The sequence below is a fragment of the Ctenopharyngodon idella genome, chromosome 18 (assembly GCF_019924925.1).
Source record: "Ctenopharyngodon idella isolate HZGC_01 chromosome 18, HZGC01, whole genome shotgun sequence".
NCBI classification, from domain to species: domain Eukaryota; kingdom Metazoa; phylum Chordata; class Actinopteri; order Cypriniformes; family Xenocyprididae; genus Ctenopharyngodon; species Ctenopharyngodon idella.
This window is the reverse complement of record NC_067237.1, coordinates 27,852,926-27,869,919: the sequence shown is the minus strand read 5'-3', so window position 1 is coordinate 27,869,919 and position 16,994 is coordinate 27,852,926. Positions and strand designations below refer to the sequence as shown.

The 16,994-nt window shown below is 36.8% G+C and overlaps 1 protein-coding gene across 35 annotated transcripts in view; it reads left to right on the top strand.

Moving 5' to 3' along the window:
* The window catches only part of mical3a (microtubule associated monooxygenase, calponin and LIM domain containing 3a), a 116,986-nt gene that overhangs the window by 55,439 nt on the left and 44,553 nt on the right, over window positions 1-16,994 (top strand). For 30 of the 35 annotated variants that reach the window (XM_051870812.1, XM_051870811.1, XM_051870843.1 and 27 more), the window contains exons 2-17: window positions 2,846-3,223; window positions 3,358-3,565; window positions 4,029-4,145; window positions 4,317-4,418; window positions 4,691-4,846; window positions 5,341-5,441; window positions 7,153-7,410; window positions 7,829-7,944; window positions 9,569-9,695; window positions 10,552-10,645; window positions 10,790-10,816; window positions 11,193-11,340; window positions 14,222-14,418; window positions 14,574-14,692; window positions 14,778-14,849; window positions 14,946-15,125. In XM_051870812.1, coding sequence (XP_051726772.1) covers window positions 2,948-3,223; window positions 3,358-3,565; window positions 4,029-4,145; window positions 4,317-4,418; window positions 4,691-4,846; window positions 5,341-5,441; window positions 7,153-7,410; window positions 7,829-7,944; window positions 9,569-9,695; window positions 10,552-10,645; window positions 10,790-10,816; window positions 11,193-11,340; window positions 14,222-14,418; window positions 14,574-14,692; window positions 14,778-14,849; window positions 14,946-15,125 — 2,298 coding nt within the window. In that variant the 5' untranslated portion in view covers window positions 2,846-2,947. Of the gene's footprint in view, window positions 1-2,845; window positions 3,224-3,357; window positions 3,566-4,028; window positions 4,146-4,316; window positions 4,419-4,690; window positions 4,847-5,340; window positions 5,442-7,152; window positions 7,411-7,828; window positions 7,945-9,568; window positions 9,696-10,551; window positions 11,112-11,192; window positions 11,341-14,221; window positions 14,419-14,573; window positions 14,693-14,777; window positions 14,850-14,945; window positions 15,126-16,994 lie in introns of those variants that run through there. The other 5 variants (XM_051870814.1, XM_051870840.1, XM_051870844.1 and 2 more) reach the window with 2 other exon arrangements.

Genomic DNA, 16,994 nt, shown 5'->3' with positions numbered 1-16,994 from the left:
ATTTTTTATTGACAAAACACACTATTCCACATCCTACACAATGCTGTCCTTCAAACAAACGTGCCAAAATATATAGTGAAACATATATAGGAAACATATCACACATTAAACGGCACACTCATCTGTCAAAGCGCCTGACAGGGCAAGCCATGTTAAACATTATGCTAATGTTTTAGCTTGAAGCTTAAAATAAATAATTCTCATGTTTTGGGCAGCTTGGATCGCGTACCTTTCCAGCAGACGTGACTAATTGATAATGACATTCGTTGTCGATGATTTTCATTATCGATTTTATCAATTAGTTGTTGCAGCAATATATTATATTATATTATATTATATTTATGAATTTTATTATAAAACCCTAACAAAGCATACATTTTGTAAGTAAATGACTTGTGTTTTTGTGTATTAAACTTACACTGCAAGTGCTGTTTAATTTTTATCTGCAGTTATTTGTGTACAATCAGTTGTCAGCTAAAATATCATGATTATGAAAACATGTAAGGCTGATGTCATTACATCACGTCTCGTGGCTTTGTGACACTGAGGCTTTCAGTGGTTGGCCATGGTGTTGAGCTGACTGCTGGCACAGCAGTTTCAGAGCAGTGAGGTCAGGAGCGTGTTTTCACAGCAGACTAGAACTGGAACCCAGTGAAAAGGCCCTCACACTAACCCTTCACCTACCTTTCCTTTCATCATGTTTCTGTGAGGTGGAGATTTCCTTCATCCAGACCACACCTTAGCAGTTTGTGTGAGTCTGAATTTTGTTTAAATGGGACTGTGTGCATGTACATGTCCTTGGCCATGACAAACTGCTAATTTGTGATATTTTAGACGTTCTATTTCAGTTGCTGACAGCTAACTGTGTGGTCACTTTCAGTTGCCCATTTGAAATACAGTCTGAATGTGATTCCTTCGATGGGTCTGGATTATGTATCTGTCTTTTTTGATTGCTCAGCATTCTTTTCTCTCCATGTCTTTAGAGCATCTAGGAAAATTTTGCTCATTCTTTCAGAAAACTTTCGTGCACTCTAGCTGAAATCTCTTATCAGCATTTCTAGGTTTTTTTTTCTTTGTTGACAAATGTCAACGATATCTGGTCTTTGTCAGTCTGGATAGAAGAATCTGTAGAGATACATTTGTGAGACTCTTTCTCACTGTTCAAGTGCAAAATAAACTTTGGTTGGTTGCTTTACAGTTGGTCAGAGGGTCTCCTCCCATGTGAATGGCCAATTCTTGACCAGAATAAGCATGAAAGAGGAACAGACTGACAAAACTTTGGCTGTGCAAGACCTTTTCACACCTGAGTAGGACATGGTGTCAGCAATAGTTTTTGTTAATCATACAGCAATGCGTTTTATGTTTATTTATCATATCTGTGGTGTCTTATTCACAGTAGAATGCACAGACTTCTAATATTTCAGCATTTCCTGTTTGGGTTTCTGTGCGCTCATCAGATTTCCTGTGGTCACTGACTCTCAGATAGGGGCATGGGGCATTTTCAGCTCTTTGTAATGCCAAGTCTTTATTAGAGCTTCTAGGTCCTTTAGGCTATGTGAAACTTTCCAGACAAGGTTTTTGGTAGCCCACTCTATGTTGGTGAAAGGTGTTAACTTTTAAAACTTTTTTTTTAAAAAAAGTTAACTTTTTATAGACTTTTTATAGGCCCAGAAAGGTAGTAAAGACATCGTTAAAAAAGTCCATGTGACTACAGTGGTTGAACCTTAATGTTATGAAGCGACGAGAATACTTTTTGTGTGCAAAAAACAAACAAAAATAATGACTTTATTTAACAAATTCTTCTCTTCCATGTCAGTCGCCTACGCAGTTGACGTTGTACACACAGTGCAGCACTTCTACATCAGAACGCCAGCTCATTATCGGCCGATGCGGTTCACGTGAGCACCACAACGCATGAGTGTGATGCTGACATAGGAGCTGGCCAGCAATGAGCCATTATTTTTGTTTGTTTCTGTGGCACAAAAAATATTCTCGTCATAACATTAAGGTTGAACCACTGTAGTCACATGGACTATTTTAACAATGTCTTTACTACCTTTCTTGGCCTTGAAAGTGGTAATTGTGTTGCAGTCTATCAGAGGTCAGAGAGCTCTTGGATTTTATCAAAAATATCTTAATTTGTGTTCCGAAGATGAACGAAGGTCTTACAGGTTTGGAGCGACATGAGGGTGAGTGAGTAATGACTAAATGTTCGTTTTTGGGTGATCTAACCCTTTAAGCTTACTCTAACCTTAATCATGAAGCAGTGCTCTTTTGAGAGGATAATTAATTTGTCATTTATACAACTTGGTCTTCTTTTTAGATCAATAAAATCTAAAATTAAGAGTGCTAGATTAGTTGTTTCTTCTGATATAGTTCATGCAGATTATAGGATAGTAATGTATGCTTGTTTAAACTATAACAGGAAGCTTCCATATCTCTTCCATTCTTTTAAAGCCATGCTGTATATAGTGTGAAATTTAAGGAAAATGTTGTCTTGCAAGGTTATGCTAGGTTGAACGTTTCAATATATACTAAGTAGTAATTAGTGGAGGACTGCCTTCTATTTATCATTGACAAAATCAAAAAAACATCTAATAAGGAGGCCTAGGTGCAATCTGCAGATTTATTTCATTTTTTGGACAAATTTTTTAGGGAAAGTTTTCTGAAATAGTTTTAAAATGGTAAGCTGTTAAACAAAGTGATGCACTCTTATTGTATAAATTAAGACACAATCAAAATGATGAAAAAGATTTTTACTTCTGCAAAGTTGTGAGTTTCCATGTGTGCCATAGCAATCTATACATACATTTTTTGACAGATCTTTTCTTCTTTCTTCATTCAGGGTGAAAATGACCTATGGCGGAAGTTGAATCAAAAACAGACAGACTCTGAGTGAGCTGGACGGGGCTTGTCCCATAATCCCTGCTTATCGGGTCAAGGGACCATGGGAGATGGAGGCATCAATGCGGTGGGAGAAGGGGTGAATCAGTCCCATGTGCTCTTTGACCGCTTCGTCCAGGCCACCACCTGCAAAGGCACTCTCAAGGCTTTTCAAGAGCTTTGTGACTTCCTGGAACTCAAGCCCAATGAATACCGTGTGTTCTACCACAAACTCAAGTCCAAGCTCAACTACTGGAAAGCCAAAGCTCTCTGGGCCAAGTTAGACAAGCGCGCCAGCCACAAAGAATACAAAAAAGGAAGGGCCTGTGCCAATGCCAAGGTATGAAAGTTTCCCTGGGGCGAAAGAGAGTGTTTTGGTTACTAGTTCTCAAACTTTCAATGTTCTAATTTTGTTCAAAATAGATTTTGAGTTTTTATGTGGCTTGATGATTTGGTTTTTATTGTGTTTCTCAGTGTCTGATCATTGGAGCTGGACCATGTGGTTTACGTACAGCCATAGAGCTGGGCTTTCTTGGAGCCAAGGTGGTTTTGTTGGAGAAGAGGGATGCATTCTCCCGAAACAATGTGCTCCATCTTTGGCCCTTCACAATTCAGGATCTGAGGGGTCTTGGAGCCAAGAAGTTTTATGGCAAGTTTTGTGCTGGAGCCATCGACCATATCAGTGAGTAGTATATCAAACAATTTTTCTTTTTAGAGAGAAATGAACCGTTACAGTAGCCATCTAAGACATCCATTACAGATGATCCCATTAGCACTAAATGTAGATGTAAATGTGTTACAATGCATCTTGAAAACTTTCAATGACTCAAACTACCTTCAGAGGTGTTTAGGGACTCCTAGCAAGTGTAGTGTAAATGCTAATATTCACTGATGCATTGAATGGCCGCCTACTCATGTAATCATTGTGGGATGTGTTGGGGAAAACCTGCCAAAACAAAGGCTTTAAACTTTTCCAACAAGATATAACACTTTTGGCCAAGAAGAAAAATAACTTGAATGTGTGTGTTGTTGGGTTGACTATCTTGTGGAAGTGATGCATCTAATCAGAGAAACTCCTCTAGAATGTCTGGTCCACGTGTGGAGACTGTTGATAAACGGAGTCTAAGATGGTTTGTTTTTTCCAGGTATTCGCCAATTGCAGCTGATGCTCTTGAAGGTAGCTCTTCTCCTTGGCATCGAAATCCATGTAAATGTGGAGTTCAAAGGCCTCATTGAGCCACCAGAAGACCAAGAGAATGAGAGTAAGTTCACTTTCTCGTGTCCTTTCCATGCTGAAATTTAGCTGTTCCATTCATTTGTTTCCATTTCAACGTAAACGCAGGTCGTTCTAAAGAGCATATCCTGAATGGATATTAAATCTTGTGGAGAAAGGACTTGTCTGTCATCACTGAACATGCTGTTGGTTTTTCCAGGAATTGGGTGGAGAGCCGAGGTCCACCCCAGAACACATCCAGTCAATGAGCTAGAGTTTGATGTCATAATTGGGGCTGATGGGAGGAGAAACACGCTGTCAGGTAAGAATATAGCACTTTGTATAATATGAAAATTGAGAACGTTCTCTCTAAATCTTGGGTTCTTGTCTAGACAGGAAAAAAATAATTAGTGGTATGTGCTAAGTGACTTGAACAAACTTTGGCGTGTAACTCGTCCCACTCCTTTTATCCCACAGGCATGAATGATACATTCAAATCATTCTGCTTATTTAGGAGAAATTTTCTAACACTTAATATGTGTAAAATCTGACAATAACAGTGAATTATTGCAAATGTTTATCCTCTCTCTTCAGGGTTCAGGAGGAAGGAGTTCAGGGGCAAACTGGCTATCGCTATCACAGCAAACTTCATTAACCGCAACACGACTGCAGAAGCAAAGGTGGAAGAGATCAGTGGAGTAGCCTTCATCTTCAACCAGAAGTTCTTCCAGGACCTTAGAGAAGCCACAGGTAAAACCAAGCACTCTTATTGAATATATATATAGAGAGAGAGAGAAGGATCTTTGATGTAAGAAGAGCAGCTACAGCTCATAGCTAACAGAAGAACTCTTGTTATATTTTTCACAAATCTCTTTTGGGGTACTTCTTGAGGTTCCAGCAGTGTAGGAAATAAATACATGGAAAATATTTTCTTGATGATCTGTCCCTGTGTTTTGTGTTGAGTTGGCAGTTTTTGTTGCTGTTTTTTGAGTTGTATAATCACTGTTATCCCTCTCTCTCTTTCTTCTGTTGATTGAGGGAGTGGGCGCATTATCTGCTACACAGATGGAACTTAATTACATCAGCGAACGGATGCAAACAACTTCCTCTTTCTCTCTCTGTCCTTTTTTTTTTTTTTTTTCCCCCGTTGACATGCTGTCTGTCACATCTCCACTTTAATCTCCCCCTCCTTCTCGCTCCCTCTCACTCATTTTGTCCTTTTCTCTGTTGGTTTGCTTCCACAGGAATTGACCTGGAAAACATTGTCTACTATAAGGATGACACACACTACTTTGTAATGACTGCCAAAAAGCAGAGCCTGCTGGAGAAGGGTGTCATTCTACATGTGAGTGATCAAAGAGTTTGACTATTGCCAGTTTTCTAACTAATCTCCATTCTTTTATTCCCACATCTCCCACCCTCTTTATCTCGGTCTCTTCCTGTTTGCCTTTCTGTGTCTCTTAGAAAAGTGTTAGCACACCTCTACTCTAGGCACATGATTTGAGGATGTAGCACAAACATAAATTATGACCCTTTTGGAAAAAACAACCTTGAACAGCTTAAGCTGATTTTAGCTGGGAGTACGCCTTTTTTTTTTTTTTTTTTTTTTTTTTTTTAAAGAAATAAGTTTTATTCAGCAAGTACACATGAAATTTATCCAAAGTGACAGTAAAGACATTTGTTACATAAGATTTCTGTTTCAAATAAATCCTGTTCTTTTGAATTTATCAAAGAATCCTGAATAAAATGTATCACATTTTCCACACACACAAAAAAGCAGCACAACTATTTTCAACATTGATAATAAGAAATGTTTCTTGAGCACCAAATCAGCATATTACAATGCTTTCTAAAGGATCATGTGACACTGAAGACTGGAGTAATGATGCTGAAAATTCCGCATTCCATCGGAGGAATAAATTACATTTTAAAATAAAATATTAGAATTGAAAACAGTTATTTTAAAATGTAACATAAGAGACTTATTAAATATGAAAAATATATATATATATATATATATATATGTTTTGAATGTTAATGTATGTATTCTACTAAAGTTCTAGGTGTTTAATTCTGTCTTTAGAAGGCTTTTTGGCCATAGGAGTGTAAATAATCATTACTTTGAGTGGACAGTCTGTTCCCATTTATTCACAATGAGCTCTTCTGCTTTGTTCCCTGTACTGCCAAGTTTGTTGAATCATTAACAAGGAACCTCAATCCCAGCGCTCTCTCTCACACTCATGCACAAGCTCTTGCACAATACGACTGATATAATGATGCACAGTAATGACACCGATTAATGTAGCCCGATAGGTTGCGAGAGAGGCATGCTTGCTTTGCATTTTTCAGGATAAATTACAGAATCCCACTGGACAAAACACTTGTATTTAATTTGTCAGCATTATTCCTTAACTGTAATGGTGCTCAAAATAAGCCATTTTAAATGAGTGTCAGCGCTGAGAGTCCTCATCTGTTTTAAAAAGCCTGACTGTTCGCAGGAACAAACACTACTCGCTCGTAGCAACATGAATCAGAGAGGAAAAGACCTCTCAAATATCCCATTACCACACCCACAGCCACTCATGACTGAATTATATGCCTTGTGGTGCTCTCCAGTTGCAGACAACTGAGCGTAGTTTTGAAAGATCAAACCCAGCTTTATAAGACTATTTTTATAATTACATTGTCCTCCAGTGCTGAAAATTGTTTGACTATTGTTTGACTCCGTTGGGTTTTCATGTTTTATGGGGACTTTCCATAGACATAATGATTTTTATACTGAATATACAAAACTGTATATTCTATCCCCTATCCCCCAACCTACCCATCACAGAAAGCTTTCTGCATTTTCACGTTTAAAAAAACGTCACTTAGTATGAATTTCAGATATTGGCATCTTTGTGGGGACCCCCCCATAAAGGTTTACCTGACCCCCCCTACCCCCACACACATTAAAAAAACACCATGGCCATAGCATTTTATGGTATTATTATAGTATTTTTTTAAATTATATAAAATATGTATATTTATTTTGTTTTTTCCCTACTCTTGTACAGGACTATGCCGACACAGAAATGCTGCTCTCCAGGGCCAATGTTGACCAGAAGGCTCTGCTCTCCTATGCTAGAGAGGCAGCAGATTTCTCTACCAATCATCAGCTTCCTAAGCTGGACTTTGCCATCAACCACTACGGCCAACCTGATGTCGCCATGTTTGACTTCACCTGTATGTATGCCTCTGAAAACGCAGCACTCGTCCGGCAGCGCAACGGCCATAAGCTGCTAGTAGCCCTGGTGGGGGACAGCCTTCTAGAGGTGAGTAGAAAACCCATGTGGAAAAGAGAAATAGGACTATGTTCTTGTAGGGGAGTTTATTTGTTATAACCTACTTTAATAGAACCAGATGGTGTTTTTCCATGAAGTACCACAAAATTGGCTTTTGCTCTTCTCCGATGGCTTCTTTTGACAAATTTCAACTTCTGAAAATACATTTTCTCACATAAATCTGAAACCACCACTTTAGAATCTGTGGTAATGAAAGCATTTAGTTAAAACACCACACACAGCTACACTATCTAGACTGCAGCTGTGAGGATAGTTTTTCCATCATATTTCAAACAGAAGGTGACTGATTTCTAATATGAATTTTACAGCCACGCATATATCACTCTTAGTGTATGAGGAACAGGTTGACTGATGAAAATGTGGTGTTTTTTTTTTTTTTTGTGTATAGCCATTTTGGCCAATGGGCACTGGAATAGCAAGAGGTTTCTTGGCAGCCATGGATTCAGCATGGATGGTGCGAAGTTGGGCTCATGGAAGCTCCCCTCTGGAGGTCCTGGCTGAACGGTAAGACCGATTTTATGTTCAGAATGGAATGCTAGTAGGCTGTTTACAGCATGCTGTGCCATATACACTCCAACCAATTAAACACCCCCCTGTGGTGAAAATCAAGTTTTTAATGTTATGTGTCTATGTGGTGTTTTTAATATCCTTTAAGACAAACCATGTGCAAATTCATCAGTCAGAAAAACATTGCTGAGTATTTTCTCCTCAAATATGTAACCAATATCGTCAGCTTGCAGGGTCTCTTCCACAGTGAGCACAAGAAGGGACAGTAAAAAGCGGGTATATATAGCAATATAGCTGGTTAATTATTAATAATGATATATATTATGACGTTATGATGAATATGCCTTTCTCCGCTGACTTTCTATAATGTTTAAAACGTTTCTAAGGATGCTAATTTTTAGAAGGCAGCTGTCTGACTCTGATATGACCAATGGGAACATGGTTTGTGTAACATTAGCAAAACGTTGTTAGCTGTTTGTTAATGTAATCAAACCAAAGGCTAATCATATCAATTACCGTTGTGTGTCCGATGTTGTAGAGAGCGATACATAAATTGCATTACCATTCTGATACATCAACTTGTCGACGACCCTGTATAATTCTCTCTTCCTCGTCTTCTTCTGAATCAGTTTCTGGTTCAAACATATATGGATTTAACAAATATTTTCACTTGCGATTGTGTAGCGTTTACTATAGTTGATAGAGTGGGTCAGGTAGTCTGAGCTGGAGTTATTGAGTGGAGGCAGGGACTAATTTGCATATTCATGTGTTCAAGTTCTTTGGCTGTCACATGACCTCACTATGTTGCTTGTTTTATTCAGCAAATGGCATCAAGTTATGATAATGGGAATAAATGCTATTTTTTCCGTTTTAATTCGATTTGTGTCTGTTTTTTTTTAACTTTTGACAGTTTGTGCAAATAATGAGAATATATTAAAAATTGCTGTTGATATAGCTACATTCGTCACTCTGGGAATGAAAGATCTAGTCAAGTTTATTGCATAGTCAAGTTTACTGGTCCTCATTTGGCATTTTTCTTATATTAAAAGTTATGGCTGTAAATTGATTTAAAAAATGGGGAACACAATTGCACAACCACATTAATCACAAAAATTAATATGCTTATTTTCCTAGGCCTGTATATAGAAAGCACAGAGTATATACACAAATACATCAAGAGATGCTGAATATCAAAAACACTGCATACTGTAAAAATAATATGAGTAATATGGTGTTATGCCATACCAAAAACTTCCAGAGTGATATACCGCTGCAGAGCACTTATGATGAGGTTGACAGTGATTGCTTCTTCAAACTGAGCAGTAAACAGCTCAAATCCCCACAGGCTGTCATTTACTGTGTTGCTTGTTTTCTTCCTGCACTGTTATTTTGCTGCGTACTGCAGGGTAAGTCACAGTGGTAAAGCACTTTTCAACTTGTATGCAATAAGCAGCATGTTTGTGGGGAAGCAAAAGTGTTTTATGAGCGAGTAGCCTGCATGATCCCTCTAGGGTCTCATCTTGAGGCAACATCACTAATAGGACTAATGCCAAGATGAAGGGAATTTGGGTCTGATATCATGGTGTGTAGTAATCATGATCACGGCTCCCTTGGGTTTCAGGGAAAGTATCTATCGACTGCTGCCACAGACGACACCAGAAAATGTGAGTAAGAACTTTAGCCAGTACAGCGTTGACCCAACTACACGGTACCCCAACATCAGCCTTCACCAAGTGAGACCCAACCAGGTGGGTTTTTGCACAGTTGAACCATCAGTCTAGTTTTAAACCGATACGCTGTACTAGTCGATATTCCAAAGATCACATACATCCACCTTTTTGAGAGTTTCAAATATTTGCTGACTGCTTTGGCAGTGGATAATTAATAGAGATGTTTGATATATTGGCCAATATTAGATTTTTTTAATTGATTTGATGTCAGTTAATATTGGATAAATATCGTCCGTTTTGGATATTTAGTTATGAATGGTAATTCCCCTGATTTCACATTTAGATCTTTGCCACTCTCTTAAAGCTAATATTTCAAACAATTTAAGATTTTATTTGAATTTATATTATGGATTTGTAATATATATTTATAATTTGTGTTAAATATTTATTTATTTGAATAATTTATTAACACTTAAATGTAATCTTTAGCAAATCTCAAAATAATGATTGCATTATAAAATTTGCTTGTATTTATAGTGATTGATTTGTAGATTTAAAGTTATTTAAATGTATTTAGAAAAAAAGTATTGAATTTTAATATTGGCCATTTATCAGTTATTGGCTATAACATAAAGACAAATATATGCTTATTTGCATTGAATTGATGCATCCAAAATAATAACTTCTCTTTTTAGATTAGTGGCTTTTAAATAAATATTTTGTAAAAAAAAAAAAAAAAAAAAAAAATATATATATATATATATATATATATATAGGCATTATATCGGGCATCTGCCACCCTGCTCTCTAGGTATTGGCATCAGCTATTGGAAAAAAATTGTTGACCACTGTTTATCATTATTAAATATGTTGGATAATTTAAATGAAGGAATAAACATGAACTCTAATACCATTACAATATAATTTTCCACAGGTACGGCATCTGTTGGACACCGGAGAAACCAGGGATTTGCGCGTTGACATGGAGAATGTGGTCAACTCTTCAACTCCTAAGCTCACAAGAAATGGTGGGTAGATTTAGTGTCACATTAGTATTGCACACCAGCTGTGTATACATTGATTTTCCACACATTTATTTAGCCTTTTCACCCTTCTTTATGTTGGATAGTGTCAAATGTAAACGTGTATAACTTGATTTATTCTCATCCTAGAAATTCTGCTTGAGAAGCAATTGCAAGGTAATTTTGCGGGCGACTCTGATCCGAATGCATGACATTCTAAAGGCTTTTCAAAAAGCTTTGTGCAGTTTATTGTATGAAAAGAGTAACTCTGACATGGAATGGAAAGGTGTCTTTTGAGCACTTTAGAATTAAACAACTATGCACTAACATATTTGTGGATTTTCACAAACCGAGAGCTATTACCAGTGTCGTCGATGTCTTGAATGTTTCATAACCTCTCAAAAGGGAATGAAATGCATCATGAAAGTTCTTCAGACCCTGCACTGGTCATGTGACTAACTCCAATCCGATTGGACGTCGGTGCATTCCATTATTGAATATATGTATAGTTTTGCTTCAGAGGCACATACTGACTTTGCTTCCTTCCCATCAGAGTCCATTGTGCGCTCCAGTAAGCTGCTTAACTGGTGTCAGAGGCAGACGGAGGGATACCGAGGTGTCAGTGTGTCTGATCTCACCACGTCCTGGAAGAGTGGCTTGGCGCTGTGCGCGCTCATCCACAGATACAGACCAGACCTCATGTAAGTGCAGTATGCCACATGCTGATCCCAACAAAAGCTCTGTGTTATTATGGTTCTATATTTAGAGATGCAGGACTTAGTGGACAAACACTGCAGCAGAGAATCAGAGATTCAGTTCATACAAAGAATAATATAACTTGTTTTTGAGAGGACGTGTAAGTCATATGCCCCTCGCAGTGTGAGAAGACAGGAGATCAAGGTGAAGTTAAAAAGAAAAATGTTTGAAATTTTTAGAGTTTTGAGGTTTTGTTGTATGATTTGAGCTTTGGACTATCATTATAAAAGAAGCATTCTCTACTGTAGTTTTTTCCATATTAAAAGCTTTTAGACAAAGAAAAGAATACCTGTGGCTGTGACAAATGTTTAAAATGATACTTTTATTCAGCAAGGATGCATTAAATTGAACAAAAGTGACAGTAAATACATTTATAATGTTACAAAAGTTTTCTGTCATCTGACCCTGAAGACAGGAGTAATGGATGCTGAAAATTCAGTTTTACTGTCACAGAAATAAATGACATTTTAAGATATATTAAAATAAAAACATATTTTTAAAATTGTAATTATATTTCACAATATTACTGTTTTTACGGTATTTTAGATCAATTAAATAAAAAAAATAAAATTAAATTCAGTGACCCCTGGCTTTGGAATGGTAGTTTAAAGACTAATGTAGTCCAGAATATTCATATTCACAAATGAATGACTCTTTTGTGTAAGTTACTGGTTTGAATCAATCTGAAACCCTGTCCTGTTTTTTCCATATGTAAGCAAAATAGACAATATAACTAAGGTATACTTCAAAATTGGAATTGAATCAAATTGAAAAACTTGTGAATCAGAATCAAATCAGTCTAGAAATCTGTATCAATATACCCAGCCCTGTTTTATAATAGTCAAAAACTACACACAAAACAAAAGATTCGATGAGCCAAAGATTCAACAGCTTTGTTGTTAAGCTGTGGAATAAGGCAAAAGCTTATAGAGTACATATTTAAGTGATAATGTCATTGGTAATATCATTCAAAAGTTTCTTCATCTGTGGCAGTTCATTTGTCTTCACCTAATTTCTTTTAATGGGCTATTTATAGCTTTGTTTACCATGTAGTATTTATTTACTTGGCATACTCATCTGTTGAATAAAGCACACTGTAGTAAAAGTACAGCTGGGTAAGTTGCTCTTTTGCAAAAGGGCAGGAACTATAGTTAGTCTTTCACTGGGGTCTGTTACGTAGAACAGCTGAAAGCCTCATTAGCCTTTGAGACGTACATTAGCATTATCATAACTCTCTCCATTAGAGCAGATGCTGAGTGACCTTTAAAAGCTTTTGCTTGTGAGCTGTTTGTTATGGTCAGCTAAACTAGTCTGCATTTGTGTTTTTATGCAGCATTAGTGGAATTCTCTGAGGAGTCTACTGTACGCCAACAGTTGCCTTCCTCACTAGCTCTATCTAGACATTTATGCAGTGTATTAGTTCAGTTTTAATGTACTTACTATAGGAAGTATATCTTTAATACTGCAAATAAAATATACTGTGTGAATTTTGACACAATCAACGTAGTCCCACCTAGCAAACATATACTACTGTTCAAAAGTTTGGGGTTGGTAAGATTTTGTGTTTTTGAAAAAGAATCTTATGCTCACCAAGGCTGCATTTATTTGATCAAAATACAGTAAAAGCAGTAATATTGTGAAATATTACAATTTAAATGTTCTATTTTAATATCAAGATGTAATTTATTCCTTTGATGGTAAAGCTGAATTTTCAGCAGCCATTATCCCAATCTTCAGTGTCACATGATCCTTCAGAAATCATTCTTCTTTTGTAACTGTCTTTTGTCACTTTTGTTTAATTTAATATGTTCTTGCAGAATACAATTTCTTAAAGTCTTACTGACCCCAAACTTTGCATGGTATGTCAGTTTGATGGTTTGATGTGGATGTTTTCAAATAGATTACTTTTAAATTTAGTAGTTCTTCGCTAAAAGCGGTTTCTGTTCGATTCTAAAGGGGGTTCATGCTAACAGATTTGCATCAATAAAGCGACTTCAGGTCAGTTTCAGTGACAATTTTGATGCAGTATGAGCAACACAGACTGTTGGGAATGCAGCAAATGCAGATTCATCTTCAGAGTTTAACCAAAGTCCCTTTAAGGCAAGTCATTTCAATCGGCGGCCATCTTTGAAACGCCTCTTGGGCAGCTAATTCAGTCATGCAAGTACAGCTCCTATCTCTTTGAATGGGGAATTTTCTAAAGCTGATCACAAAGCATACAATTACAATTTCATATTTAAAATTTCCAATGAAATCTGACAACTGTCTCATTGCTCTTAAATGCTCAAATCATGACAAAAAATGTGTTTTTCACGCTGGACCAGCCAATGTGCATAAGAGCATGTGTAAGAACTCAGAACGCCAATTGGCGATTGGCTCTTTTATTTAATATGCGGGACTTATTCCCCCAAATTGCATGTTTTACTTTCTCCGAATAATAGTAATGTGAGTGCACCATCTTTGTTTATCTAAAGTCTTTGGTTTAACACTATGCTGTTGACAGCAGTTGGAGTTCATACAGTGAAGCTCATGTGTTGCATGCAGCAACTGAGTAACACTGGCTACTAGCAACCAACAAAACAACAACTTGACAACCTGCAGTCCAGGGACTGATTCACTGTCAGTGTGAACAGATTGTGCTTTTTTTTTTTTTTTTTTTTTTTTTTTTTTTTTTTTGTTAATCTCATCTCATCAATGTATGTGTGTTATCTGGTTTCAGTGGTTTTAAATAACTTTTTAGCATTTGTCTACAGTTTTCTAACATGCTTATGAACATGGTTATGCTATATGGAGATGTTTCTCAGTTGTGATGTTTTATAATTATAGTGACTTTGACTCGCTGGATGAGAAAGACGTGGAGAAGAACAACCAGTTGGCTTTTGACGTGGCAGAAAAGGAGTTTGGAATTTCTCCCATCATGACCGGGAAGGAGATGTCTGGTGTGGTGGAGCCTGACAAGCTCTCCATGGTGATGTACCTCAGCCAGTTCTATGAAATGTTCAAGGACACTGTGCCACCTGGTGGTGAGTTGTAGTTCTACAATAATTCATCCAGAGAAAATTGTAAAACCAAAAATAATAAATGTTGAGCCATTATGCAAATAATGATGCTACTCCCTAGCATGCAATTCCTTGATATATTGTAGTAGTTTATTATTCATATTTTTGTGTTGTTTTAGAAAACCACAATCTGAGCCCTGAGGAGAAGGCTGCGTTGATTGCCAGCACTAAATCACCCATCTCATTCTTCAGTAAACTGGGTCAAAGCATCGCCATCTCCCGCAAACGAAACCCCAAGGTAGTCAAGTTTCTTTTTGATACTGCAGAATAATTTGATTATTGTAATCTTAGCATTTCAACGTTTCCTCTGAAATCTCATGTAGGATAAAAAAGAAAAGGAACTGGATGTACAAGGGAAAAGACGAAAGACCAGCCAGACTGGACAGTCAGAGGATGTAAGGCCATATCTCGCCGAATCAATGGATTTGCAACAAATTGCTTTGTGTGTGTGCTTATCCAAACCTTTTCATTCCTGTTCTCTAACATCTCAGGAGGAGCTGCAGAGGGTTAATCGAGACGAAAGGCCCTCTATAGCTACAGCTCTGGCGGAACGTAAAATTGACTCGGCTGCAGCAGCAAACAACAACAACAAAGTGAAGTCAATGGCCACACAGCTCCTAGCAAAGTTTGAGGAGAACGCTCCGACGCAGTCTACCGGACTCAAACGACAGGTGGGTTAGAGCTGCTGCCTAAAATGTCTATGGAAACTTTTCAAACATTTGTGGATTCATAAAGTAAGATGTAGGGCTGTCAAATTAAAATTAGAGTTTCGATGATGTAAGAGTCGTTGCATTTTAATGTTTTTCTTGGCCTGTCCAGTAGAGCCCACTTAATGCGGCGCTGCTGCGTTGTTCTTTCAAAACATTGCAGAAATTAAGAAGCTTGATGCGGAAAGATCTTGGTTATGTCAAAACTTCAACCAAGGCGTTCACACAGAACACATTTTCTGCGCTGCTTTTCCTTTGTTTTCTATGTAAACAAATGCTAGACAGACATATTTGACCGTTGCACTCTCGTCTTGCAACATGTTTAACATGTGAAAGCCATGTGAAGTTAAAACTTATCTTGAAACTTTGTGGGGTTTTTTCCATTCCACTGCATCTCATGTTTTTAAATGCAAAAAGTACTCTGTGTGATCTGCGCTTCGGCTCTTTATTAAATACATAAATATATGATGCTGTTTTGTTTACAATTCTTTATTCAGTTTACGAAATTATATTTGAATTAAAAGCATTAGTTTAAACGTTATGCACTTTTTTTTTTTTTGTGAAGTCTGTCATTTATTTCATTGCTTTGAATAAACAATTTAATGCAGTGCATTAATATTTTGCTCGTTGCGCCATCCTTTGGCCTCAGGAGACAAGCAAAATCTTTTTCTATCTAACTGAAATTATGCCTTTTAAATGCGAAGTTTTTTTTTATCTAATATTTATAATTTTATTTCAGCTTTATTTTTAGTTCACAAAAACGATTTTTAATAGTTTTAGTTTATTATAACACTGGATGGTACATTATTTCTTCAATTTGTATTAAGTTTCTTTTGAAAATTAACCTTCACTTTGCCTATTTCCTGGTGAAGTACATATAATCGATAACTGAATTTTGAGGTGCAGCAGTGTATATGTTCAAGTACTGTAGCCTTGATAAGTGCTAGAATATCACATTGTAGATCAGCATTGCTTTTGCAGTGCTATTTGAGTGATTTATTTTTTTGTGGGAGGGAAGCAGGAAACCTTTAAACAAAACATGTTTTTATGAGGTTTGTTTTAAACAAATGGGAAGAATTTTGTCCTAAACTGCTTTTACTTACTGCTAGAAGTGCTCAGCATGCTGGGATTGTTTGAAATCAGGTTCATAGACTAAAATTGATAGGATTCAAACTCTGGTTCATTCTGATGGAGCAACCAGCAAGAATGACTGGCATGAGAGAGGATTTGAGAGCTTTTTATAGGAAGATAAACCCTTTGTGCTCTGCATCAGTGTGGGTTTGATAACTCTCTTATCTACTGGAGCTTTGCAAGATAAGGGTTATCTGTAAACTACTGTTCAAATGTTTGGGATCAGTAAGATTTTTTTCAAATAATAAATACTGGGTTTATTCAAAAATATTAAGCAGCACTGTTTTCTGCTGTAATACTAATTAAATGTTTCCTGGACATCAGTAATTAAATGTTTCCTGGACATCAAATCAGCATATTAGAATGATTTGTGAAGAATCATGTGACACTGAAGACTGGAGAAATGATGCTGAAAATTCAGCTTTGCCATTACAGGTATTTATTAGAAAAATAGAAAAGTTATTTTAAATTGTAATTATATTTCACAAATATAATCACTGTTTTTTTTTTTGTTTTTTTTTCTGATTAAATAAATGCAGCCTTGGTTAGCCTAAGAAAAAACAAACAAAAAAAATCTTACTGATCACAAACTTTTAAACAGCATTGTTTTTCTCAGGTGTCCATGGTTTCATGCATGGACTGGTTCATTTGTATGTCTGCTCATTCATCTGTCTACTTCTACTTCCTGCATGAAAACTGGTC